Raw genomic sequence first — 26,688 nt, 5'->3', positions numbered from 1 at the left:
TTTAGTTGTAACCATGGCACCACTGGAAACGTAGCCCAGAGAAAGCTAGAAGATGACAGGGAGACTGGGTTGGAGGACACAAGAGGGTCCTTCATGGGGTCCTTGGAGCCCTTGAGTCTGCCCAGGAAACCAAACTGCTGGAGGATTCCAGTGCACTAAGGGCCTCCCTCCCAGCCCTGCCTCCCTCACCCACTGTCCTTATTTCTTTCTTTCATTTCTTGTCTTGATGATATAGGGTCCACCGGGACTTCCTGGCAAGATAGGACCAAAGGGAGAAAAGGTATGAGCCACCATTTTCTTCAGTCCACCTCTCCTTGGTAATTCCAGCCTGTATCCTGGGGATGCCACTGAGAATTTTCTGGTCGAGATTTCAAAGCATGTGCTAATTCTGCCTTAGTGCATGAGGAGGGGCTCCATAATGATGGGGCTGCTGCTACAGGTGTGAGATCCCCCTGGTGTGTTTCAGCTTGGCCCACTGACATGGCAGGGGTGCTGTGAGCGGCCAAGCAACCAAGCCACATGGTCATGCCCAGCCATCAGCCCTACTAAGCTCTGTGCTTCCAGAACTTCTCTTCCAAAGCAGCCTCTGCTTACCTGTCTTCTCCATCCACAGGGGGAGCTTGGCCTACCAGGAAGGAAGGTATGGTCCATGCTGTTCTGTCAGCATGATATGGGCAACTGTGCTTTGTGGGGTGGGGGGGGTGTTGTATGCATACGTAGCGGTTGGTGGGGGGACCAGCAATGCACTTCCTTGGGCCCCGGTTCCCAGGCGGACAATGATCACACTACTGTTCTGAGGATGGCAGTGGGCTCTTTCGGCCTGTTCTTTTGCTAGGAGCTTGAGCCTGCTACTACCAGACATTTGGACTTCTCCCAGGGGCTGCCAAGTCTGGCCAAATTTCCCCCAACCTCAGACCATTTCATCCTGCCATCCATTAGAGAAACCCTCTACCCCAAGCAGTGGTACAAAATGACTCTCACTGTCTATTTAGTTACACTGGAACAAAGTGCAAAACAGAAACAAATGTCTTTCGCCTTTCGGCCCAGCTGAAATAAATGGGAGTCACTTAAGGTCACAGGTACTCTGAGTGAAGCAAACACATGTCATCAAGATTCTCATTCATGTCAGGAAAGAGTAAACCAGCAGCCATTCCCTGTGGTCAGTGGATGCTGGCACTGAACCTGTGGGTCTCGGAGATAGCAGGAGGAGCAAGACTTTGGCCAGCAAAGATGCTTATAATTCTAATCACAAATTACTATTTTTCTGGTTGAATGTTTTACTCCAATGGTTTCACTATCAACAAAAGCCTCAAACAGACCTTTGCAAAGCAAAATTTCATTCCCCCAGGGCTCAACTCATAGCTCCAGGGTAGGCATAGGGGATATCTGAAGTGCTGGGCTGCAAAGGATTCTGGAATGGTCTCCATACTTAGAACTAATGAGGACCCTGATAGATCAGCGACATCTGCCATGAACATGGACGTCAAGAGGAGAAATCAGTACACATGCCAGCATTTGTGATCTCTGGTTTAGGGGTTGAGCCTTCCACGTGTCTGGCTAGGCTAGCTGTGAAATTAGCCAGTGAGTGCAGAGGTTGAGATGGACCCCAAGTCCCTGCTCCCTCTTTCTCTTGTAAGGCTAGCTCTTCCATAGCTTCTGGCTGAGGCTGGTTTCCCTAGAAGCAGAGGTGGAGGTCACGTGTGCAAGTGAATGACTTATGGGCGCTCTCTCGGGTGGATCCTGAGGGGAAGGGCAGTTGAGTGGTGCAGGGATAGAAGCCCAGCCTGGGCACGGTGTCACAAGAAGTCCACCTTCAGCCTCATTCCTAGGGCAGCTCTGGAGTGTGAACTGCACCACAGAGCTTGTCCTGCCTTGGGAGTTGGGCTTTTGGCTGCAGGGAGAACAGGTTCATAAATTGCTGGGGATCCCAAATTGCCCATGGGCAAATTCCGCAGTTGCAGGTTGCAGGCATGACTTGTGGCAGCAAGGCAGAGAGTCCTGGGGGAATGGACACAGTGAGCAAGGGGAAAAGCTTTTGGGGGAGTACCAACAGCATCTGCCAGTGCACCCCAAACAAAACCCTATCCCATTCTACACTGGATCCTTGGGAAGAACCTATTGCAATGCAAGGAGCGTTTGGGTGGGTGGAGTGATAAAGATCAAAAAGCCAAGAAGTTTAGAATCCCTTCTCTACCACCTTCGTCCCCCCACCCCCACCCCGCCACCTTCCATTTCTTGGATAGAATAAGATCTTCTGTGTTGACATAATGTGATACCGAGGACTTGAACTTACATCTATGTGACATAACTTCCGAGCCTATCGGTCTTTGGAGGGTGGGGATGAGGAACCCAGAGGCCATGTTTAGGGACCCCACAGTTCCCTTTGAGCCCACCAAACAAATCTCATTTCCTGGAAGGAGGGAAACAAACCCAGTCGTCCTGACTTTTGTTGTTCACTTTTGAAGGGTAGACCCGGCTCCCCGGGTGTTCCTGGCATGCCTGGGCCAGTCGGCCCTGAAGGACCCAGGGTAAGTTTGGTACAGTCTTGGGGCTCATGTGGTATCAGAACACGAGGGAAGGAAAATATCAGCCTTCTTGGCCTTTGGCACATAGTGAAACTCATTTCCTTTGGAGGAAGGAGAATAGAAGATGAGCACTGCCCAGAGGTCCCCAAATACTTGGACTGCAAGATCTTGGTCTATCCAATAGCTCTGTGCCTGTTGGGGGCGGAAATGAGGGGCTGCTCCACTCTCTCAGAGGGGCCCTGGTTCTCTTTTGTCCTCAGAGTTAGCATGCAGTTCTTTGGTTTCCCTGAGATGTTCACAAGAGGGGCTTGTGTCTGGAAAGCTGTTGGCAGGAGACTGGGGGTTAAAGGATGGGCACTGACCTGCTGAAAAAAAACTAGAGTCCTACATTTAGACAGGGATTGCCTAATACCAATGAAATCCCATTCTTCAGACAGATTATGGGAAGCTGACACATCCACATTCGTGCCTTTGTTTATATTCTTCTCACTTTGGTCACAGACTGTTGGGTGCAGACTTGACCTGTAGAAATCAGGGATGGGCAGGTGAATATCTATAGGCTCTGATTCACTTACCAGCTATATTTATTATGGGAATAGAAAACTGTGTTCCCGGCCCTCTTAGGAAAAGTCCCAAGGAAATATTAATAAAGATCAAGTATTTTGGATGAAAAAATAATGCCTGAACTGAGATGTGATTTAAATGTAAAATACACAACAGATTTCAAATATTTATTATGAAAAACAATGTAAAATACCTTGTTAATTTTATAGTGATTATATGCTTGAAATGATAACCAGATCAAACAAAATGTTATTGAAGTTCACTTCACCTGTTTTAATGTGACTTCTAAAAAAATTCTAAATTAAGTTTAAGTATCTTATATTTCTACTTTTTAGCCTTGGTATGGAATTTTTAGCACAGACGGTTCAGAGCCTACCCATGAGTCTTAGTCCCTGTCTCAGTAATGCAAGCTCAGAGGCTGATGTTCTCTCTATTTGGCTGCAAACCTAGAGTGAAAGTATATGGAAATGCCTGAAAGGCTGTCTGTCTGCAAAGAACAAAGCCAGTGAAGTTTTCGGGGGTGCTGACACTTGGTCCTATGAGGCCCCAGTGCCCCCAAGCTCTCTCCCCACCCTCTCACAAGCCACTCAGAACAGAGGGAGCATTTATAGCATTTTAGCATTTAGTTTGGAGATCTGCTCTCCCTGGGGCAATTTCATTTTATGTTTAATCTCAAATACCAGGATGAAGCTCAGCCTTGAACCCTTGGGAGTGAACAAGGGAGGATGTGGGGTCCTCAGATTCACCAGCCAGCCCTGAGGGCTCTTGTTCCATCCTAATCCTGCCCATGATTCTCCAGTAAAAGTCACTGTAGGTCCTTTTTCCCTTCTTCTTCACAGGGTGAAAAAGGTGACCTGGGTATGATGGGTTTGCCAGGGTCAAGAGGACCAATGGGCTCCAAGGTCAGTGTGTTAGTCCAGGTGGACATTCCCAGGTCTTCTCTCTAAGGTTCTGGAATAGCTGCTCTCCACAAAGATGAGGACTGGGTAGGGCTGCTGTCCCAGGTGTGGGAAACATCAGAGATATTGGAAAGCCCAGCACCAGATTGCTTGCCTTTACCAGCCCTTTAGGGGACAGCATCCCTGGGACACGAGGCATAGAGATGTCTTTCCTACTGTTCTCCTGGGCAGGGATAGTCAAGCTCCTGAAACAACAAAGCAGGTGGAAACCTTGTTCAGGCTTTTGTGAGTAAGAAAAACATGTTTTTTTTAGGCCTGGGAGAAACATAACCCTCAGGGACATCTTTGTGTTTACTGTTAGAACCCCCACTAAAAACTTGCAGCACGAGGTGGGGACACACCTCACCATCACATTCAGGGATTCCTTCTACTCTTGCATCAAACCCAAAGGTCCTATAGAGCTGATCCTAAATGCACCTTTTGCTTTCTTTTAGGGCTACCCTGGATCCAGAGGGGAAAAGGTTAGTGTTTGTCTCTGATGGCTTCCCAGAACCTGGCCTGGGCTATTGGCTCTAGGGCCAATGATGAGCAGAGGACAGGCCCAGGTTTCTCTTAAGTTACTGACTATAGTGACTTTCCTAGATATTCCCACAGCAGGGAGGGGTCTCCTGAGGCAGGGCGTGTGGGCAAGGGAAGAGCTCCAGTGGAAGTAGGGCAGAAGAGCAGTTGAAGGTTGTTCCTGGTGGAGAGGGAACATTGCTTGCTTGAGGGATACTGGAGGATGATGGCTGACATGTGTCTTTAACCTTCCATCACACAACTTCTCATCTGCCAAAAAACAAACCAAACCAAACCAAACCGAATTAAAAAATCCAGCCAGAACCTGGGGACCAATTTCCTACAAGATGAGAGAGGATCTGGGACACGAATTTTCTGTGAGTTGTCTTTTATTAAAGCAAAAGGTCTTTGTGGTATACATAAAAGGAAGATCACAAAACGTTCCTTCCTTGGGCAAGTCACCTAAACTCTGAGCCTACTTCTTAGCCTGTAAAATGAGGGTGTTGGCTTAGGGAGCTTTCACTGTGAAATGCTCCAATTTTCCCCTCCCACGTATTAACTCTGGCTCTCTGTGGTTTCCTCCTAGGGATCCAGAGGTGAAAGAGGTGACTTGGGCCCCAAAGGAGAAAAGGTAATGGCCTTTGCACGGAATGATAAACTACAAAGAAGTCGTAGCCCCTTGTGGGCTGTCCAGCTTACTGGCTGGCTAGCTGACTGAGTGACTGACTGACTGGGCTCTTATCTTGAAAATGGCCAACCACACTCTTCCACAGCTCTCTCGGGCCCTCTCTCAGAGAGAGTCACTCTGTGTGTTGCTCTCTTCACAGGGTTTCCCAGGATTTCCTGGAATGCTGGGGCAGAAAGTAAGTACTTACAAGTAAAAATGGGCCGTGGTAAAAAATAAATAAATAAATCAGACTTTCTACACACTACACAAAGAGCTCTGCCTCTCTGTCCAGAGAGAAAGAGGGTTTTGCCATGGAAGGTTCTGGTTTGGAAGAGGAGCAAGTTGCCGTGCACATCAATGAGAGAGAGTGCCAGTATGGTCTGAGACCACCCTCCAGTACAGTGGAAGGGAGAAGACCCACCATCCGGGTAGAGAGGGTTTTCTATGCCTTCCTGACTGTCAGAGGGCCATGGTAATGTTCAGAAGCAGAAGGCATTATGGCAGAGGGATCAGATCTGAGCCGCTACAGTCAAGGGTCCCAGCATGAGGCACAAGCATCTTTGGCCTATGACCATTGCTGGTGGCAGTCAACTCAGACCTTCTTTGAGGGCAGTGCACAGTTATTTTAGCTGGGTGACAGCAAAAGTTTTTTTCATTTGATGGTTAATCTTTTTATTTAAACAGTTAAGTATTTAGTGGAATTTCATGGATATCTTGCTGGGAACAAGGCTTGCTAAAAATGGAGATCATTCAGTTGACTTAAAGAAAAAATATCTAGCAACTAACAATAGAGTGGTATCCCGATATGACAAAAATTATGAAAGTGGCAATGGACTGGCAGATTTCTTCTATGTAGAGTTAGGGCCTGGGGAAGAATGGGGGGTTGGTGAGAGGAGATGTCAGGATAAAGAGAGAGCGTGAGAGCATACCTAACTGGCCACTGAAAACTCCTCTATCTAACGTTGTAATGGTGGTTCCTCACGCTGAAAGCCATTGACCTGGGTGGGTGTCATTTTTCCTAAGCCCCAGAGCATAGTATTCTTCAAACATGCAAATGCATGCTTTCTTAGAATCCTAGTGGTTTCTCCAAGTTTACCTTAAAGTTTTCTTTTCCAAACTCAAATAAACAATTTTTATCTGACCTCCAGCCAGGAGAGCATATTTAATAATTTCAGTCATCTCTTATTACTATTTATCACTGTCGTAAGCTGTCAAAAGCTCTGTTCTTGTTATTCCCTAGCTGGAATATTGGGTTAAAAATAAATAATTGCATAAGTGAGTTAAAGGAAACATTAAAAGGGAAAAAATAATTTGATTAAAAAATATTTAGGTTAGGTTTTCATTCAGTGCAAGAGTGAACATCAAAGAATAATAAATTACTGTGGAATTAAGGATGACAACATCTTTGGCCTCTGCACCGTTTACTAGATTTGCCATCTAGAGTTCTCTTTCCCTTTCATAGCAGGCTGTTTTAAGACAAAGATGATATGATAACGATAATTAGGTCTTAGAAATTAGATCAAGAACTTACTGGCTGCTTCCAGTTGATGAAGAGAGGGGCCACACTTCCTTCTGCCAATCTTTATAAAGAAACAAAAAATGAGGAGCGCCTGGGTGGCTCAGGGGGTTAAAACCTCTGTCTTCAGCTCAGGTCATGATCTCAGGGTCCCGGGATCAAGCCCCTCTTCGGGCTCTCTGCTCAGCGAGGAGCCTGCTTCCTCTCTTCTCCCTCTCTCTCTGCCTGCCTCTCTGCCTACTTATGACCTCTGTCTGTCAAATAAATAAATAAAATCTTTAAAAAAAACAAAAAATGAAAACAAAACCACTTATACCGTTTATGTGGCTGTTTTCTCCAACCCAGACAAAATACCCCATGGCCCCCTCTAAACAGCTGAGGAAAATTGTACAACATAGAACCCATGTTATCTTGGATTCTCTCACTCTCTCACTGCCTAGATGATGGAGGACATGACACACAGGTTTAAGAACAGTTCTTGGTGTGGCATGATGTTAGTGGCTTGGGTAGGAACAATTTGTTACATTGGCCAAGTGACATAATTTCAAGAGTTTATGCTTCATCCTTACTCTGTATTAGTGTGCACTGTCTTCTACTTCCTCTGACTTCCATGTGGAGAGCCTTCTGGATGCTTATTGTTCTCTCTGAGTGCTTGGGGTAGCTTTTCATGGACACTAGCTGCTGACTAACAGAAACTCTCATAGTTGCTCTTCTACACTTAACTTGCTGGTGGTACATTCTGGGCTCTAGAGGGATAACTGGAGGCAGGAATGATGCTCTGTGGTGTCCCTGACCCAAAGAAACAGCAGGTGGCCTTGGAATCCTAGAAGAACACAGGGAAGGAGAGAAACTGTGATGGAGAAATGGGTTTGACAAAAGTTAGCCTGAAACTATGGAATTCTACAATTGGTGCTTTTGGTTCTGATAGCTCAGAGTAGGGCTTTTCAATTAAGAGTACTGTTGACATTGCTTTTCTTGCCTTTTACAATCATTACATTGAGCATGTGAATATATGTCTGGAACATTTTTCCCCACAGTTTTCATCTAACTCAAATGAAAGTGAGCTGGAACCAAACCGGTTTCTACAGAAGAGTAAGGAAATTTATAACCCTAAATAAAGGTCATTACCTGAGCAGAAAATTTCCAAAGATGACATTTGTCAAAACTGTGTCCAGTCATTCAAAAACTCGTTGATTGGAATTCGTGCAATAAACGAAACAAAATACAACACACAATTTCCACTAAAAGAAAAAGCATTTTTCCCTGGCAGTGTGCCATGTCACAGGCACACATGTGGCTGACATGCGGGAATGTCCTACTTTGGCCGTTTAGGATGGTGACTTGGCACACCAAAATGTGTGCTACCCAGGAGCTTGTCTCTTGCAGATAATAAATAACCCACCCAGGGTAACCTCCTCCTTTCCTTCCACTTCCTTGAAAAACCTATCTACCTTTCACATGACCTCATCACTTTCCCAATCTCCCACATTGGCCAGTTGGAAGAGGTCTAGAATGAGCGAGTGCACTGCCCTCATGACCAATGATTAGATGGACATGCAGAGATGCACCTGCCCCCATGCCTAATTCCTCTCTTGCTTCTCTTTCTTCTTTCCAGGGTGAAATGGGTCCAAAGGGTGAGCCTGGGATTACAGGACCCAGAGGACCCAGGGGAAGACCAGGAAAACGAGGAAAGCCGGTAAGGCTCCTAGTGCTTACCACGCCCCTGAAGTCAGACCCTCCTGACAGTAGTGGGTGGTATAGAGAGACAGACAGGTGGAGCCCATCATAGATATTCCATAGTCATAGTGCCCAGTGTCCTCGAGACTGGTGGGCAGAAAGAACATCAATTCCAGCAACTCCTGTTTCTCTAGGCTAACCGAGGGTTGCAGCAGTTGGAAGCGAACACCCCATTCAAACTGTGTCCAAGGCCAGAAGCAAGAGTGGATCCTTGGTTCATAAGAATGGGTCTGTCTTAACCAAAGCAACTGGGAGTAGAAGCCAGATCTATTGTTCATCCAGAAAACTTGCTTTTTGCCTCAATGTCCCAGACACAAATGGAGTTTTGGAGAACAGCCCAAATATCTCCTTGCTGATTGAAGGGTTTTCTGGGTTTCAGCAATACAGTGGCTTTTCCCGAATCAGACCCCCAATTTGTAAGTGACTCCACTCTTTTTATGGGTGCTATTAAGGGCTTAGGGGAGTTGTTCATTCTGAACTCCCCCTGGTCAGCAGGCGTCGGTGTCAAACCATGTCATGGGATAAGAAGAGGGAAGATGAAGGTACATTTGCCTTAGCTGGCTTTAGAGCTGTACTCAGTGCCTCAGAGAAACTTCTCATCTTTTCTCTAATGGACAGGCGTTCCTTTACTTTTTTGGTTCAATTTGTAAACTTTTTACTTCTTTTCCCATTATAAATGTCATATATGATCAACACAGAAAACTTGAAAAATTCAGAAAATAGGAGGGAAGTCATCTAAAGGCCTAACACTCAGACATAACCATTTGGGTGTACTTCCTTCCAGTGTTATTTCTTTGTGAACGTTCTAGTTGTTTGTGTCTTTTATATCCAATACATAACTGTTGTATCCTAAAACTGTAACTTAAAGTCACAGCATACACACATTTGCTCATTACTCTACATATCCATTAAGAGTTTTTTTAATGATTTATTTTTTTTATTTGATAGAGAGAGCACACATGCATGAGCAGGGAGAGAGGCAAAGGGGGCGAGAGAAGAAGAGAATCCCAAGCAGACTCCCCGCTGAGCACAGAGCCTGATACAGGGCTCAATCCCATAATCATGAGACCAAGACCCAAGCCAAAACCAAGAGTCAGACACTCAACCAACTGAACCACCCAGGCACCCCTCATGAAGCATTTTTAAACATCTTTTTAAAATGTCTGCATCCCATTTTGTAAATGAGTAAGCAGTAGATTGCTTGGACAAGAGAGGCCTGACCAAATTATATATAATGCTGAGAGATGAACATCTTTGGGGTGCAAACCTTTCTCCATTCTTATGTTTTCATTCTTTCCTTAGGCTAGATCGGTGGTTCTCATCTAGAAGCATCTAGAATAATAAGCTGGGGACAGATTAGATACAGGTTTTCTGCCTTGGGTGCGAGTTGTAGTTCCAAGTTTGCCTCTCATCACCCCCAGTGCCTAGGCCCTGCTTCCCAGAGCATTTGATATATTTGACCTGGCATGGGGCTTCAGCATGGCTGGCTGTTTTTTAAAGCTCTCCACATGATTCTTTTTGGGTTTGTTTGGGTTTTTTTGAAGATTTTATTTATTTGAGAGAGAGAGTGAGTGTGAACTGGAGGAGGGGCAGAGGCAGAAGGAGAAGCAGACTCCCCACTGAGCAGGGAGCCTAACATGGGGCTTGATCCCAGGACCCTCGAATCATGACCTGAGCTGAAGGCAGACACTTAACCGACTGAGCCACCCAGGCGCCCCCTCCACGTGATTCTAATATGTGGCCAGGGTCCAAAACAATGGTAACAGTATGAAACCAATCCTGGTCTTTTCCAAGTGAACTTGGGAATTACACAGGCTCCAACCTGGATAATACAAAGTCCACTGTAACTTCTGGAGTTGCAGTAGTCCAGTACAGTTTTTCAAAGTTTTAAATGGATGGTTTGTCCATAACTTCACAGTGATGCCACAGTTCCCTAAAATCTTGGCTCAGGAAAAGGAGAAAAAAAGGAAAAATCTTTTTCTTCCCTACTGCTGATTTCACAGCTTGGGTTTCAAGAAGCCAGCTGGTGTCTATCCTTTTGGTGCTTTTCTTGGACAGTGTTTGTCTTTTCCTGGTGAGGGCTTGAGCCAAGAAGGTTATTTCCTGAAATATTTCAATTGGAACAATCTTAAAACTACCCCAGGACCATGGGTAGGAGCTGAGAGAAATTGGTTCCTCCTTCCTACAGGATGTTATAAACAAGCTGAGCATGCTCCGAACCCTCTCTGCTGTCTAGTCAGCAGAGACTTTAACTGTTAACCTTGGTAGACTGCCATGATCCTTTATTTTTTTAATCATGAATTAGTTTCCTACCACAGAGTCTTTTACATGGGATGTTGCTGGGCCAGTGGTACTAAGAGTTTCTGGAGGTTATCATAAGTCTATCCAACTCCTGGAATCAGAGATCCAGCAGGGACTTCAGGAGATTGTAATTTCAGATCCAGAAGGATTTTAGAGACCATCTCATCCACTTCCCTTGGTCTATCCATGAGGAAACTGAGGTCAGGGCAGTAGAGTGACCCCCTCAGACAAGCAAGCTTCAAAGGCAGTATTTGAACTTGGAGCGCTGAGAACTGCTTTTCCCCACATATCTCTCCTCACCTTCATGCTTCAGTACTTGCCTTCAACTGGCTTGGGAAAATGGCTCTCCACTCTTATTATAAATCTTCACTGAAGATTTATAATAATATTCATAAGAACAATTTCCTTGAGAGGCATCACCAAGCTTTGTGATAGGAAAGGAATAAAAAAGAATGCCTTTCCTGGAAAGCACTGCTCGGTGAGTCCCGCTGATAGGGACATGGCTTATTCTGATACACAGAATATTCCATCATTGTTTGGTGTCAGAGTCAAGGAGTGCTTCCAGCTCCTTCGAGCTGAGGCACTTCCTGTACTCTAGTCAGCTGATGCAGTTTTTAGAAAAACAAGCCTTAACTGTGGCTATATTAAGATGATGTGACCTCCTTTGCTATTCTGGGATCCATCTTAGTTACCACGAGCTCTCTCCATCAGGATGGAATTGGAAATAAACTCTGATGTCACAGGTCCCGTATTAAAAATTTTAGAACTCCTAAAAATAAATAAATGCATACATACATAAATAAATAAGAATTTCAGAACCCCTTGGACATTGCCAGGAGAGACCGCAGAGCCACGTTGACAAAGCGGCAGGTCATGCATCACTGCTGTGATTGGAAAGGAGTGCCCTGCCCCCCTGCTTCCCAGACTTGGGGAAGATTATGTTTCATTACATGGGCAGGCCTGCCAAGGCACAAGTGTCGAAAGGGGATCCAGGTCAAAGATGTCGTGCTTTAATCACTGTCCTGTTTGGGCCCAGCGCAAGAGCAGACAATTAGCAAATTGTCTGGGGGAGAACCTACAGACCTTGGTTTCTGGGGTCATTCCTCAGAGCAGCCCTAAGGAGGAAAGCTTTGCTCTTGAGCCTCTCAGAACAGGCCACAAGGTAGACATCCTGTGTGGATGCTACAGCTCCAGGTATGGCTCTCTTTTAGAAATCAGATCTTTTCCAACCACGTGAAAAAGATGAAACCAAGCCAGTTGCTATCAATCATAGCTTGACACCCCCCCCCAGCCCTTGCTTCTGCACAAACTACTTTTTCACCTCTAGGAGCTTTATTACTCTCACAACAAATATGTGTGATGTAATGACCCCATTTTATAGATGAGAAAACTGAGCCACAAAACAATGACTTGCATGACCCAGGGTCTCATGGGCAACATGAAAGCCCAGGTCTCCTGACTTCCAGCTCAGCAGAACTACTTCCCCTCTGTGTTGTCAGCATCTTCCTCTTCCTCCATTTAGTCTGGGGAACAAGACAAATTCTGGCCAACAGGGAGCCTATGTCTCAGACAGAGACATCGATGAAAGGACCACAGGTGTGTTTCTGATTTGGGTAAAGGCCAGGGAGGAAGGGGGCCAAGTTCTGAGAACCTGTGACAAAGAGAACTCACTTGGTCTGGCAGAGCCTAGCAAGGTCCAGAAGGCTGTGCTGCAGTGACACTCTACCTGAGAGCTAATGGCGGGGAGGGAGTTAACCAGGCAGAGGTGTGGAAAGGGAGTTTGGGTAGGGAGGAGCAAAGTAAAAGGCAAGTTGTGCTCTTGAAGACCAAAAACACCAGAAGACTGGAAAGGCCAGCCATGCGGCACTTTGTAGGCTGAAATAAGAATCTGGGTCTTTATCCTGAGAACAAGTGCGAGCCACTCATTTGATGGAAACGGCTCTTGTGGTAAAAGAGAAAGGGTCTTGACGAGGAAGCAGAGGCCTGAGTCCTAGGCAACAAGTCTGTTGCCTCAGTGCTAGGTGCTTGTGTGAATCTCTGCTCTTTCCTGAGCCTCTGTTTCCTCCTCTGTCTGGTGAGGGGAGAGGGTTGGATTGGTTCCTTTCAGTAGGCATGTGCCATGTGTTTCCCCGGAGATAGCAAGAAGTAATGTCTATAAACTTGTAACCATCACAATCTCAAATGTCACTTGTCCTGAGCTCTTTTTTTTTTTTTTTTTTTTTTTTAAATAGGCTCCACAGCCAACGTACATAGGGCTTTGAACTCATGACCCTGAGATCAAGAGTCCTATACTCTACTGACTGAGTCAGTCAAGTGCCCCTGCCCTGAGCTTTTTAGGAGCTTGATGGTCAAGGCCTTAGGAGCATCCTGCCCTGGGCTCCTGCTCCAAAGTGCAAGGTGGTCCCTGATTTAGGCATAAATGGGGAAGGAAGTTTGCTATGTCATGTTATCATAACAGGCTCTGCCTTTCTCTCTGTCAGGGGCAGAAGGGAGATAGTGGAGTAATGGGCCCACCAGGCAAGCCTGGGCCTTCTGGTCAACCTGGCCGTCCAGGTCCCCCAGGCCCCCCGGGCCCCCCATCCGCAGGTAAGAGCTACTCTGCTTCATGTGATCTACAGCGTCACCCTCCTGGCCAGCCTCCCCAGAGAGCGCACAAGGAGATGCCTGCAGAGATCTGTCTAGTGCTTTGAATTAGAAACTACTAGAGGCACTTTAATATATTCAAAATTTCTCCAGTTTGACTCTTTCTACTTCAACACAAGAGAGGTAAATACCATCCTGATTCTGTTGTAGAGAACTAATAGAGGAGAAATCAGAGGGAACCGTGTTTACACGGGTGACGTCATTTATACTTCATGTGAAAAATAACCGGCACGTATTTCATCAACTAATTCCTTTTTCTAGAAAAACCTGTCACAACTCCAAGCAGTTCTCTTAAACCTAGAAGTAAAGGTGGTGTGGCAGAGCTTCTATCTTATGTAGTTTTATCAAAGGGTACTTGTTAGTTTATTCTGAACACACAAAGAAATCATAAAAAGAAATCAAAGTCTACCATTGAGGAGGGCATAGAAGCACTGCTACCTTGTTTGCCTTGTTTAATTTGATGAGCTAAACCCTTTGTGCCTTCATCAGCTCCACATACGACCATTCATGGCACATTGTCCGTATAAACACAGCATCACTGGGCCTGAGAAAACTGTTCACTCCTTAGGGTCCTTTGTCCTCTGTTGTATAAAAGGAATCCAAGCAATTTTTATTACCTTTTTTTTTTTCTTAAGAAAACAAAGTCATTTTAAAATTCTACATTTCACTTTTCCTTCCTGTGTTTATAGGAATATATTCACAGCCCTGTCATGGGATGGTCAAGAAATGTCGTAACTTGTTAGGTCCTTTAAACCAATTTAAAGCTGGCTCTGAGATTCTAACCTGCTGGGTTGCCGGGAAAATGCAATCTCAGGCATTATTGGGGTTCTCTACACTCCTTCAGCTGCCAAAAAAAGAGTTGGGCAAAGAGTCTGGGGAATATGGCAGACAAAACCTCAGAGATTTTCCCTCCAGCCTTTAATCTGCCCTGTTCACCTCTGAAATGCCTGCTCTCCAAGGGCACGTGGTCCAAGGGGGCCTGGTGGCAGCCATCTTCATGCCATGCTTGGCTGTCAGAACATTTCCAAGACTGGTCCCACAGCCATTCCTTCTGAGAACTTACCTCTTCTCCAGGACGCAGGGGGTCCCCATCACTCCATGTCTGGGGTCCCTGTCACTCCATGTCTGGGGTGATCTCCCCCCTTCCACCCTCCAGCCCCCTCGCTTGTCACACTCCTCCTATACTGCTACCCCATTTAGGAGCTTTTCTCTTCTGAGAACAGAGGGCAGAAAGGCACAGTCTTCACATCATATCTGTTTTCACCAAGGGCATGAACACACAAAGTCTTGCTACCTCTCTGAAATCAGGAGAGGAAAAAGTAGTGGGAAAACAAACATCAATTGGTATAACAATAAAGTGTCTTAGCACACCTGTTTCTATTCCCTTAGGGGAAACAGGTGGAGATGCCCCCGGCCCATGTGTCCATGCCACGTAATCTGTTTCTGTGAATTGACTGGATGATGCTTATGAGGGTCCTTCCAACTACAGTTGACCCTTGAATAACGTGGAGTTTAGGGGCACTGATCCCAGTCAGTTGAAAATCCATGTATAACTTGTAACTCCCCCAAAACGTAACAAATAATATAGTCTTCTGTTGACTGGGAACCTTATGGATATCAAAGAGTCAATTAACGCATACTTTGTCAGTTCTATATGTCATGTACTGTACTCTTACACGAAAGTAAGCTGAAGGGAAAAAATGTTAGGAGGAAAATCATAAGGAAGAGAAAATGCAACCACGGGACTGTACTATAAAAACTCTGTGTGTAAATAGACCTGTGCAGTTCAAGCCCGTGTTGTTCAAGTGTCCATTACTGTCCTCGTCCTCCTCGGTTCTGGCACATGTCATGTTCCCCTCAAAGCCCGTGATCATGAGCTGCCAGGCCCAGGGACTGCGAATGTGGTGTGAAGACTGTTTTGTCTTTGGAAGGTGCTCTCTTGGCCCTTGGGGTATTGAGCAGCTCACAAAACTGAGGAGTTTCATCTTCCTGCTGGATGGCAGGTCCTTGAGGCCACTTCTGTGGCGAAGCAGCTTTGCATCACCACAGTCCCAGGCAGGCGGGAGGGACAGCCTACGGACACAGCCACTTGGGTTCTCAGTCTGTCTCCCCACATTACTGCATGGCAGTCAAGCCAGATGCAGCCCATTTCTGACTCCTGTCCCCTTCCCGTGCCTTCTTTTGAGTCACTTCCTTTCTGGGGATCCTCTCAGTGAAGGGACTGAAGAAAATGGGGCAATAATCCTGCTTTTTGGGGTAGGGAAAGAAGAGGAAGGCAGAATTTAAAAGAACTTTCCTAAGCGTGGCCAGTTGGATTATTATCAAGAACGGGTTCAGGCTGCAAAAGTGATTCCTGAGACTACCTTTGAAGGCTGATAAAATTCCCAAGCCCGCTCAGGAGAAAAATCTATCTATACCCAAGATTCCGTACATTGCTTCACAGAGTTCTAGAACCCCTGCCCCAAATCCATCTTGGGATATGCTTGGGCTCTGTGGACCACAGGTCAAACAACCCTGGTCTTATCCAAACCTCCCTTTCTAGAAAAGAACTTCGAACCTCAGAGAAGAGGGACTTTCTCAAGGTCACAGAGGTGACTGGTGGCCTAGAGTCAGTCTGTGGCTCCTGGGCCTGAAACCTTTCCATTCAGCCATGTGGCTCTGCAGAGGCAGAGTGGGACCTAGGGGTGATGTGGAGATGTTGCTGTGGTGCCTCCTCTTTCTCCCAGATTTCCCATCTCAGGCCCACTCCCACTGCACAGCCCATGGTGATGGGAGGCTCTCAGGGAAATGTTGGAGAGCCGGGGCCTCTGGCTACAAGGGATGATGGATCAGCCAGGCCCACTCAGCCCACTCTGAGAGGCCAGGCTGGGGAAGCTTGAGTCGTCATGCCCTTCAGTGCCTCCTGGCAGGAAACCAGCAGGCAGAGGTGACAGATGCCCTCCAACAGCTGAAAGGAAGCTGCAGGAAAACTGCAGTGGTGGCAGGAAGCAGGCACCCTGCCCCATCCTGTTGTCCTGTTGGGAGGCTGGCTCTGGTTCTGGTGCCCAGTGCTGGGGGGCAGGCCGGTGCTGGGGCTGGTGGAGAGGGCGGGAGCTCTTTAGTACCCAAGTTATAGAGAAAGAGATGCTGGGAGGCAGGGGAGGGAATTTAGACACAAAATGTGTCTAGGATGTAATTTGCAATAACTGAATTACAAATTTGGCTGACCTTCCAGCACCCAGACAGGGTCTAAGTGAATCATTGTGGTACCTGAGAATTGCCAGCTTCCTGCAGGCATGGATATTCTTGGACGTTTGTCTCTTGGATGGCATAGCATTAAGTTGAAATTCACATTTCAGCATCCCCACTTACTAGCTGGATAATGGGATGAATTCCTGAATCGCTCTGAGGCCACGGATCTAGAGGAGCGGTTGGGGTCCCAGAGCCTGCTCCAGTGCTACTCTCACATCCTCTGCGTTCTAGAAATCCCCACTTTGGTTTCCCCACGTGACGACTACCCAGAGTATTCCTGGGCCGGTGGGGTCTCTGTCTCTCCGGGCTGTGCTGAGCTCCTCCTGCAGCAGTGGATGCATATTTCTTTTTCAAACAAACTACCATAACCCGGGATAAAATGTTGGCACGACTCCCTTCCCCCCTTGCTGGCATTGCTCTGTCTTGGACCTATCTGTTCTGGAATGGTCAGCGTTGTGGGGAAAGTATTCCCATTGGGGTCTCTTCCTCTAGCTGAAGCTGCTTCCTTGGAGCCTGACCGGACCTCTCCCCTGGGGTCATTTTATTTTCTGCCCTTCCGGGATTTGTCATCTGTGTCGCCTGTTGTTGGGTGGCCTGGAAGTTGTACAACTTGAAAGGCAATGACTGCCTGGTCTCCAGACTCCCCCTTACTTTCCCAGGAGGAGGCATACTGCCTTTCTCCATTTCTAGGGGTTCCCTCTCTTTCCTCTCTTCCTGTTGGATGGCTCTTGCCCTAGCCCTTTCCAGCCAACCTGACGGTGATTTTTAGCCTTTTCTGAAGACCAGTTAGTCTACATTCATTATTGAGGCAGTCATCAAACATGTATACTGCCCCTCCTGCATGTTCAGTTGTGGTAAATGAACATGGGCACCAACCTTGCGCTTGTGGATCTTACATTCTACTGGGGGAGATTGCCCTTCATCACATAATCTCACAAGGTACAAAAGTCACAAACAGAAATGCTGTGAAGAAGAGGCGTGGGGAGCTATGAAATTGTATCCAAGGTGAACGTGCCTGAGTGTGAGCATTCGGAAGCCTTCCCTGAGGAAGTGATGTTGGAACCCAGGTCAGGAGCAAGTAGGGAGGTACCTGGAGAGGGGGGCATAGAGGGTGAAGAGAGAACAATCTAGTGGGGGAATGGCTTGTGCAAAGACTGTTTCCTTAGACCAGCAATTCTCAACCTCAGTGTATGTTGGTATCAGCTTGAGAGCTTTTAAAAGCAAAGATGCCTGGATTCTATTCTCAGCATTCTTGATGGAATCGGTCTAGGCTCTGGCCTGGGCATTAGGGTCTTTGAAAGTCAGGGTGAAAACTTCCACCCTAGCAGGCCACCCACACTGCAGGGAGTACATTTTCTGATCATATATGTTTAGGACATTCTTCTCAGTATCAGGGGACAATGAGTAGGTAGAGCCTTTTCAAACATGACATTTTCTTCCATAAGAAATCAAAGAAACCCACCTTCAGAAATTCCTTTATAAAGATCTTACATATAAGAACAGAACAAAATGAATAAAAATAATAATGAGAGCTATCAATTAGCAATTGTTCATCCACAAGAAGTCCCTTTTAATAATAGTCTAAACAAAAAGGGGATTGTTTTTCTCACATAACAAGGAAGTCCAGAAGTGGACAACGGCTGGAGTCAGTTCAGCCTCTAAGGGTCACTGTTAGGCTCCTATGTCCCATGAGCCTCTGGTCTTTTCTGTGTGTTGGTTTCTCTTCTCATACTTGTTACTTCATGGTTGCAATATGGCTGCTGCAGCACCAGACATCTTGTCTGTCTTCTAGACAGGAAGGAGGAGGAAACTATGTCTCTTACTAGCAATGTTTTTCCTGTATCAGGATAGACTTTCCCAGATGCCTACCCTTCTCCCATTGCAGACCTTGAATGCAGGGTAGTCAGGGAAGTGGAATGTCTTATCCGTTTCTGAGGTATAGAGAAAGTGAAGGGAGGGACTGTTGGAAAAGGTGCTGCAACACCCAGCATGGTTAAGGGACCCACAGAGAATATCACCTCCTCCACACCTTGGAACAAGAGTCTCTTTGAACCTCTCCCCCCAGGCCTACCCTAAAATACTGTGGACTTTGACCTTGTTTCTGTTGGGAAGTTTGTTCAAGTCTCCCTGGGCTTTTTGGTTTTCTCTTCCTTCACTCAAGTGACTCAGCAATCTGTTACTTCCTAGGACAACTTGTGATGGGACCCAAAGGGGACCGAGGATTTCCCGGGCCTCCAGGAAGCTGTCTTTGTGGAACCCCTACAAATGTGAATAACCCTTCCTACAGGGAATCTGTCTTTGGGCCCAGTTCACCTCATGTTCCTGTGGTAAGGCTCCTGGGACAAATCTGGGCTGGTTAGCCTTCAGGACCTCTCTCTCACCTGATCCTCTCAGAGCTTTTTAAGAGCCTTTTAATAAGATTGATTTCCCCATTATACTTGACAGATACTTATTATAGGAGATTGGAAAATAAAGGAAAATCAAAAGTAGGAAACCAAATTGTCCATTTGGTTGTAGGTGCATTTTGGAGTATTTTCTTTGTCTTTTTTTAGGAACAAAAAAAAATTATTTAAAATTTCAAGTGAATGCAAAAGTGGAACAAATAGTGTAATAAACCTCTATGTACCCTTTACCCAAATTCAACATTTATCAACTCCTGGCAACTCCTGTTTTCTCTTTACACCCACTCACTGCTGCCCACCCTCCCTTGGGTTATCTTGAGATAACCCTGGACATCAGTTCATTTTTTGAGTGGACGCATAAACATCCATCCAGTGTGCAACTGTGCTATGATTTATTTAACCAGCGTCCTATTTTCGGATACTTATAGGGCTCTCCCAAACTTTTCAGTAATGTAAATAAAACCATAACAAACACCTTCGAGTATAACAATTTCATTAAGAATCATTTCCAGATGTGGAATTACTTAATTAGATGATACCACCTTTTTATTTAAGTCTTACAAGCATTTTAAGTGTTTAAGTTTAAAAATTTAAGTCATGGAGAGTCTTTTTTTTTTTAAGGTATTATTTATTGGAGAGAGAGAGAATGGACAGTGAGGGGTGGGGGGCAGAAGGAGAGAAAGAGAAGCAGGTTCCCCACTGAGCAGGGAGCCTGATATGAGGCTTGATCCCAGGACCCAGAGATCATGACCTGAGCTGAAGACAGATGCTTTACCACTGAGCCACCCACATGCCCCAAATCGTGGATAGTCTTATTGCAAACTCAGGGAGCTGGGACTGGGTTGAGAAGATGCGGAGATCAAGACCTTCCTCCCTATTTCAGGAGGGATGCTGGAGTGTAGTATGTAGAACCCCTCCCACTGTTAACCAGCCCAAGGATAGAGATTCTGTTTCCTCCTCCAGCTTTCCCCCTGTCCCCCTATAGAAGTGTTTTCTGGAATCCTCACCAATGTGTTCTCTGGCAGATTTTTGTAGTCAACAACCAGGAGGAGCTTGAAAGGCTGAACACCCAAAACGCCATTGCCTTCCGCAAAGACCAGAGATCTCTGTACTTCAAGGACAGCCTTGGCTGGCTCCCCATCCAGGTACCCTGAGGCAGGCAATCCAGACATAGCGCACCCCAGAAGGGCAAACAGCATTCGAGGAAAGAAGGGCCAACCGTTGGGCCTGGCACAGGGCTTTCTGCTGTCTGTTCCCATGGAAGGATTGGGCAACCTCCCCTGCTCTGTTTCTGAGCAGTTCTCTGTGCCCCTGCTTCCCACATGGAACCTCCTCTCTGAGCCAGGGTTCCAGATGGGCTCGATCCCCACACTGCTAGGCTGCTGTGTTGATCTGTCCCACATTCCTGTCAGCTGCAGAACTCTGGGCAGCAGGAAAGGAGTGCCTCTTCCCACCCCAGGAGGAGGCCCCCATGACCCAGAGCCTCTGGCCCCAGTACCAATGACCTCTCCTGCCTGCGGCTGTCACCATGCCATCCCTGGTCACTGTCATGTATTTCTTTCGCCAGGTGACCCCTTTCTACCCTGTGGACTACACTGTAGACCACCGTGGCTCCTGTGGGGATGGGGTCCTACAGCCCGGGGAGGAGTGTGACGATGGAAACAACAATGTTGACGATGACTGCATCAGTGAGTGGGCCCAGCTGGGGGTTCCGAGGAGCAGAGTGCCACCGGGTGGGGTGGGGGCTGAGAGCGAGCCCCTGGACAGTTCTAGAGCCAGAGGGGGATCACCTGGGCTGCTGTGGTGACAACCCCCCCCCCCACCGCCATTAAGGCCACATGTGGACTTCCACTGCCCAAGCATGTCAGTGGGGGTTAGTGTTAAGGCCCTTGCCCCCAGAGACGCCACCAGTCGCTCCCTTTTCCTGAATCCTACTTCTGGACAAAACCCACATTCCAGTCCACATTGTTTATCAAAAGATAAAGGTGATGCAGAGCGAAGGACTGAAGGGAGAAGCCAAGAATTTGAATCAGGCTGTGTTACCAGATGGAGCTGTAGTGGCAAAGCCCCTTTTCAGGGCAGCTGCCTTCAGGCTGACGGGATGCTACCAGGACAGGTGGGCGGCATAGCCTTGGAGGGTTTGCTTTTCTTCTATTTCCAGTCATGCAACAAAAGCAGGAGGGGAGATAGAAAGCAAGAAACTTACAGGGAGACAGAACAGAGGAGGCTACTCAGTGAGCAGGAGGCATAGAAGGTTCACAGCTCCAGGTGTCGCTTTCCTCAACCGAGAAACGGGTATGACTGCTCAGGTTTTCAGAGATTCAGTGCGCTAATGTGCACTGCATCATCCAGGTAGAGTAAGGGTTCAACATCCCTCCACTGAATTATTTTCCAGCCCCTGCTGTGCAGAGCCAGGCCCCAGCTCAGGGCTGGAGATGTGTAAATGCAAAGTCTCTTTCCTTGCTCAGGGAAGGCTGACGGCGCAGCGTAGTGAGGATGGTGTGCACAGGGATGGATGTGGGGTGGAGAGGCGGCTGGCGCCCTCTTGGTGGAGCTGTACTTCCCATGACGGTCGCCGAAATGGTCCTCCCTGGCATGCCGGCTTTGCCTGGAGTCCCTTCTGCCCCTGGCGCAGATACTGTCTGATAGATCACGCAGCAAGAAGGAACTGATGGGGGTCTCAAAGCCCTGTAAAATGGGAGTGGGGCTTGGACTCCAAGATGCTCCCCTTGCGTGAGAACAGAGACCCTTTTGAAGGAGGTGGTGTCCTCACCGCAGCCTTAAGGTAGGGATGTGGAGGCTCAGAGAACCCCAGTGGCGTGTTCTTGGTCCATTGACTAACGAGTCGCTAGAGTGGGCTGGAGCCTGGATCTTCTTATTCTCTGGTGTGGGATTTGGGGTGTGAGGGGCAGTCCATGGATGCATCTGAAGCTTTATGGAAGTCCATTCAAGAGGGCACGTACTCTGCATGGACCCTTCAAGCCACACAGTCCTTACAGGTTGAGGTAAGCCTGTCCCATCCTGGCCCCTCTCAGGGCTACTTCCTTGTGTCCCTCAGGCTGTCACCGGGCCTACTGTGGAGATGGTCACCAGCACAAGGGCGTGGAGGACTGTGACGGCTCTGACTTTGGCTACCTGACGTGCGAGACCTATCTTCCTGGGTAGGGATCGCCTCACGTGCTGTTATGACACCCTGTCTTCCTCTCTGCCTGCCTCCTCTTTTTTCCTTCACAAAGATTTTTTTAGTGCTTATGTTCCTTGTACTTTCTAAACACTGAGGTATGGTGACAGCTAACACATGGTCCCTGCTCACCTAGGGGAGACAGGCCATAAACACATAACCACCACGTGTCCTCCTAGAGTGCTTGAGTGCCACCACATCTGAGCTGAGACAGTGACCAGCTCTGACCTGGGCCCCTGGGGATCCCCTATTTCAGCAGCTGCCCCCAGGAAAAAAGCTCCCATCCCCAGTGGCTACCATGACCGCATTAGTCTTCTGGAGAGTGGGTCTGGAGGAAGCCTAGTGGAGGCTGGAGAGACCAGGCCATTCCCAAGAATCTAAGCATCTGTATAACCTGAATTCTCTGGGACAACCCCTGAACCCTGAGGCTGTGGGTGCAAATGAGATCACACCAGCATTAATATCTAATTTTGCTGACTCATGGCTCCTCCAGGAAAACCCCAGGAACTTAGTGTCTCCTTCAAGGACCTCTCTAGTTATATCTGGGACTCTCCAGTGGGTGTTCACATTCCTCAGAACAAGTATTCTAGTGTCTTGACCGCCATGTTGATGTCCCCAAAGTCAACTGAGGGTCACTGGCCACTGCTCTTAAGAAATGCAAAATGGTACCACACTCCCCTTAATCCTTACAACACCAGAATTATATAGCATTCTAGGGGAAATGGGAAGACTGTTCCTCCCTCAGTTCCTGCTTCTCTCTTGGCTCCAGAGTGGATCACTGGCCCTTCACACCTCCTAAGTCCCTCAGGAGTCCAGTCTCTTTAGCATTCCTTTCAGCCCTGTTCCTTGGACCCAGGCCAAGAGCTGGGAAACAGACACGGCGCCTGTTGTTCTGTCACCTTCCCTCTGCTCTCTCTTCAAAGGAGGTCTCCTCAATGTCCGCCCCCCAAACACACTAACATATCAAACCAGGCTGGGAGAACTACAGACTGATAGTCACCCCAAAACAAGCACTTTAGGTTTGGCCAGGATCCCCCTATATCTTATGTACTTCCCTATCTCCAAAGTATGGAGGGTTCTTAACATACATCTCTAAAGTATGAAGGACTCCTTACCTGCCAGAGCGTTGGCAGGTTTGAGCTGGTTGGTTGATGGCTTCATGGAGACAATTCAATATAGACATTTGGACATGGAATACAGGATTGTAGAGAGCCCAGGGCTTACCCACTGACTTGCTGTGATTAATCATCTAATTTCTAGAAGCCTCAGAGAACACCTGTGAATATGGTATAATGTGTAACACACGGTCTCAGGGTTAGCAGTTGGGCTAACGGAAGTATAAACTACTGTCCAATATGGCAGTCCCCAGCCACATGTTGCTATTTAAATTTAAATGTATTAAAATTAAATAAAATTAAAAATCTAATTATTCAGTCACACCAATCTTATTTTAAGAGTTCAATAGCCACATATGTCTAGTTGCTGCCATATTGGACTGCACAGAAATGGAACATTCGCATCACTACAGTATGATCTAAGGGACAGCACTGGAAACCTTCCAGGTCTTGAGAAGGGAGTGATTCTCTCAGAGATGCTGTGTTAAGAACAAAGTTACCAACTCTTTCCACCCAGATCCCTCAGCTGGGCTCCTGGGCAAAAGCCCCCGAGGCTTGGACTCGACTGCCCCAAGCCTCTCACCCCAAACGAGAATGAGAACAGTTTTTCTGGAACCCTTAGAAAAGGTAGCAGCTGTGGCTGCTGTCTGATGATCTTTGACCAAAAGTCACCAGGGGTGACCTTTCAGAACCTGGCATGCTCATGAGGGCTGGGCAGGAGCTCTCCTGTCCACTGGCGCGTGTGCGCCCTGACCCCTGTCTGCCCCCCTCAGGTCATATGGAGACCTGCAGTGCACCCCGTACTGCTACATCGACTCCACATCCTGCCGCTACTTCACCTGAGGGCCCGGAGGAAGAGGAGGAGGAGGAGGAGGGCTGTGTCCTACATCACTGGCAGCAGCTCCTCCCATCTGGGCAAACTGACTTCATGCCATCCCGGTCCAGTTTCTACCACCTTCGTGTGACAAAAACAAGGACAAACTCTTGATGATAAGACATGCTTGTAACTCAGTCCAACTGGAAGAACTTAGGACTACTGCATCCTGTCTTAATCTGAAGTCCCGGAAAACCTTCCACGTGCCGACCTGGGAACTGTTCCCCATTGCTACCATCCTGCCCAATAGCCAAACCTACAGTGCCCTTTCTCTTCTGGAATGTTACTGATCCAGACCATGGACTTGGCTTAGAACTGTTAGCCCTGCCTAGACCTGCTGGGCCTTTCGAATTTGTTCTTATCCCACTTGGGGCATCTGGTATACAGGCCTCTGCGCTCCTCTGACCTCTGGAAACGTGGGCCTTCTCACCAAGGGCAGCTGGCTGTCAGGTGTCTCCAGGCCCATGAGCCACGAAGTGGGGAGGTGGGCCTGTTCTCTCGGAATGGCTCCTAGCTTGGACCCACTGAGGAACCCCTCAACCGGCTACAGCCCAGCACAGCCTCGTGTGGATGCAGCTTCCCCAAGAAGAGACCCAACTGTGAAAACGTCCTGAGAAAGCCACCAAAACGGTGCTCTGGCCCTGGGAGAGGGTGGAGGCCCAGCTGGGGTGCTTAGCACATGAACAATAGTGGAGCGGCCTTCTGCTTCTCAGTGTCTCCCAAAGGGGTAGCGCTTGTGGTTTCACTATCCCCAGTGCCATATTGACCTCGTGGCTCTCTGCGCCCTTGACCTCTGTCTTGTGAATGCCCCTTATGTCCGTTTCTTGTTCAGGAGATTGACTACCAGAGGGTGACCGCCAAAGTCTATACCTGGCTTTTGGTGTTTCCAGTCCTTAGGAAAGCACGCCTCTGGGTTTCCCCCATGGGAGGGCCTACGACTGAGTGCCTGTCCCAGGCAGAGACCATTTCTGTCCTGAGCTCCAGCTCCTGGCTGCCTGCTGACTCCTGTGTGCATCCTGAGACCTTCCCTCTGTGTCTCTGTAGTGCATAGTCTTGCCCTCGTGTCTGTGTGCCTGAGCCCCCCACGATTCTGCAGGCTCATTTACCAGGCTTTTGGTAAGCTGCCTTGTACCATCAACTTCCCTGAGTGGGGCTTAGCTTTGTTTTGGAAAGATGTCTCCCCCACGGCAGACCTCAAATGGGATTTGTTTATTTGTTACTAGATGGAGGGACACCTTGGGGCTTTTGTACGAAGCTATTTAGTGCGCCTGGGTCCTGGGGACTCAGTAGGCAGGGGCTTCTGGCCCAGCAGGCTGTCACTAGTGGTCTGCAGTAGATGGGATCAGCCCCAGAGTGACGTCCTTAGAGGTGGGCACACTGGTCAGCCCAGTTCCCTTAGCCTCTACTGCACACCTTGGGGTGATGTTGCCCCATGTAAAGCTACACCTTCATGCTGGGATCTCTGGATGGGAAATCAAGAAATACAAGCAGTTCATTTCCCCCGTGTGGCTCTCTCTTCTGTTTGGAATGAGGGGTCTGAATTCACTGCCACCCAGGCTTTGCAAAGGGTTCCAGGATGTGGAGCAATACTACCCCCTTAGGGACAAGGGAGGAAACAGATGTTGAGAGTTACAGAGGGACTTACCTAAGGCCACAAAGCCTGGTCTTGATAACCCAGCACCACTCCAGTCTTATTTTAGGACCACATTTAAAACCCGATGGAGCTCCAACACTGCCCTTAGTTGGAGCTGGACACGAGAGGCCCTGTCCTGGGTCCCTTGCCTTGAAGGGCACCAATCTGGCCCTTCTCTGGCCATGACCCTCCCCAGAGGGCAGGAAGTCTATGAGGCCAAGGTGACCCGCCCACTGGAGCTTGTGCACCCCTCTCCCAGACCATGATCCAAGTACCCGGGAGACCCCAGCTCCCAGCCAGGTGGTTGTGAGCCTAAGCAGCCCTTTTCCGCATGTCTGAGTGTGACCTGCACACACCTGGGTGGCCAGGGACAAGTTGTGTTTAGGGGTTATAGATGGGGCTTGGATACACAGGCTGGGGTTTCCACACAGACACACATAAAGCCCCACTCTGTGTGGGCTGGTCCTTGCCCTCCTTCCGCCCCCACGGAGCTTTGAGGAATCTAAGTATTCCAGAATCAAACCCAGCCTTCCAGGTCTCATGGAAAGTGTGACTGTCAAGTAAGCAGAGAGACATATTTGGTAATAGTTTGTTAGATTCTAACATAAGTACTTAGACATGTGGCATCTTGTAACCAGATCCCACGACATCAGAGGTGGGCCTGTCTCTGACGATTGCAAAGGGTTTCTGAACGGCTCTGAAAATGAAAGGATTTAAAGCCACATGTTCAAAGTATATATGTAATAATAGTAATCCTCCCCCTGTGGCACTGTCATTTTTTTTTAACTTTAATTCAGTTCATTTATATATAGTGTATTGGTTTCAGAGGTAGAGGTCATTGA

The 26,688-nt window shown here is 47.7% G+C and overlaps 1 protein-coding gene across 6 annotated transcripts in view; it reads left to right on the top strand.

The window, feature by feature from the left end:
- COLQ (collagen like tail subunit of asymmetric acetylcholinesterase) overlaps positions 1 to 25,712 on the top strand; it is a 56,086-nt gene extending 30,374 nt beyond the window's left edge. For 3 of the 6 annotated variants that reach the window (XM_082684669.1, XM_082684674.1, XM_082684670.1), the window contains exons 4-18: positions 236 to 280; positions 614 to 640; positions 2,466 to 2,528; positions 3,929 to 3,991; positions 4,483 to 4,509; positions 5,133 to 5,177; positions 5,374 to 5,409; positions 8,345 to 8,425; positions 13,248 to 13,353; positions 18,829 to 18,968; positions 20,069 to 20,188; positions 20,611 to 20,731; positions 21,023 to 21,159; positions 22,102 to 22,204; positions 24,113 to 25,712. In XM_082684669.1, coding sequence (XP_082540795.1) covers positions 236 to 280; positions 614 to 640; positions 2,466 to 2,528; positions 3,929 to 3,991; positions 4,483 to 4,509; positions 5,133 to 5,177; positions 5,374 to 5,409; positions 8,345 to 8,425; positions 13,248 to 13,353; positions 18,829 to 18,968; positions 20,069 to 20,188; positions 20,611 to 20,731; positions 21,023 to 21,159; positions 22,102 to 22,182 — 1,092 coding nt within the window. In that variant the 3' untranslated portion in view covers positions 22,183 to 22,204; positions 24,113 to 25,712. The remainder of the gene's footprint in view (positions 1 to 235; positions 281 to 613; positions 641 to 2,465; positions 2,529 to 3,928; positions 3,992 to 4,482; positions 4,510 to 5,132; positions 5,178 to 5,373; positions 5,410 to 8,344; positions 8,426 to 13,247; positions 13,354 to 18,828; positions 18,969 to 20,068; positions 20,189 to 20,610; positions 20,732 to 21,022; positions 21,160 to 22,101; positions 22,205 to 24,112) is intronic. The other 3 variants (XM_082684672.1, XM_082684673.1, XM_082684671.1) reach the window with 2 other exon arrangements.
- The last annotated feature ends 976 nt before the right edge of the window (positions 25,713 to 26,688 follow it).

The sequence above is a fragment of the Mustela nivalis genome (genome assembly GCF_964662115.1).
Source record: "Mustela nivalis genome assembly, chromosome: 1".
Lineage (NCBI taxonomy): Eukaryota > Metazoa > Chordata > Mammalia > Carnivora > Mustelidae > Mustela > Mustela nivalis.
Note: the sequence above shows the minus strand (reverse complement) of the source record. Positions and strands in the feature narration are given on the sequence as shown.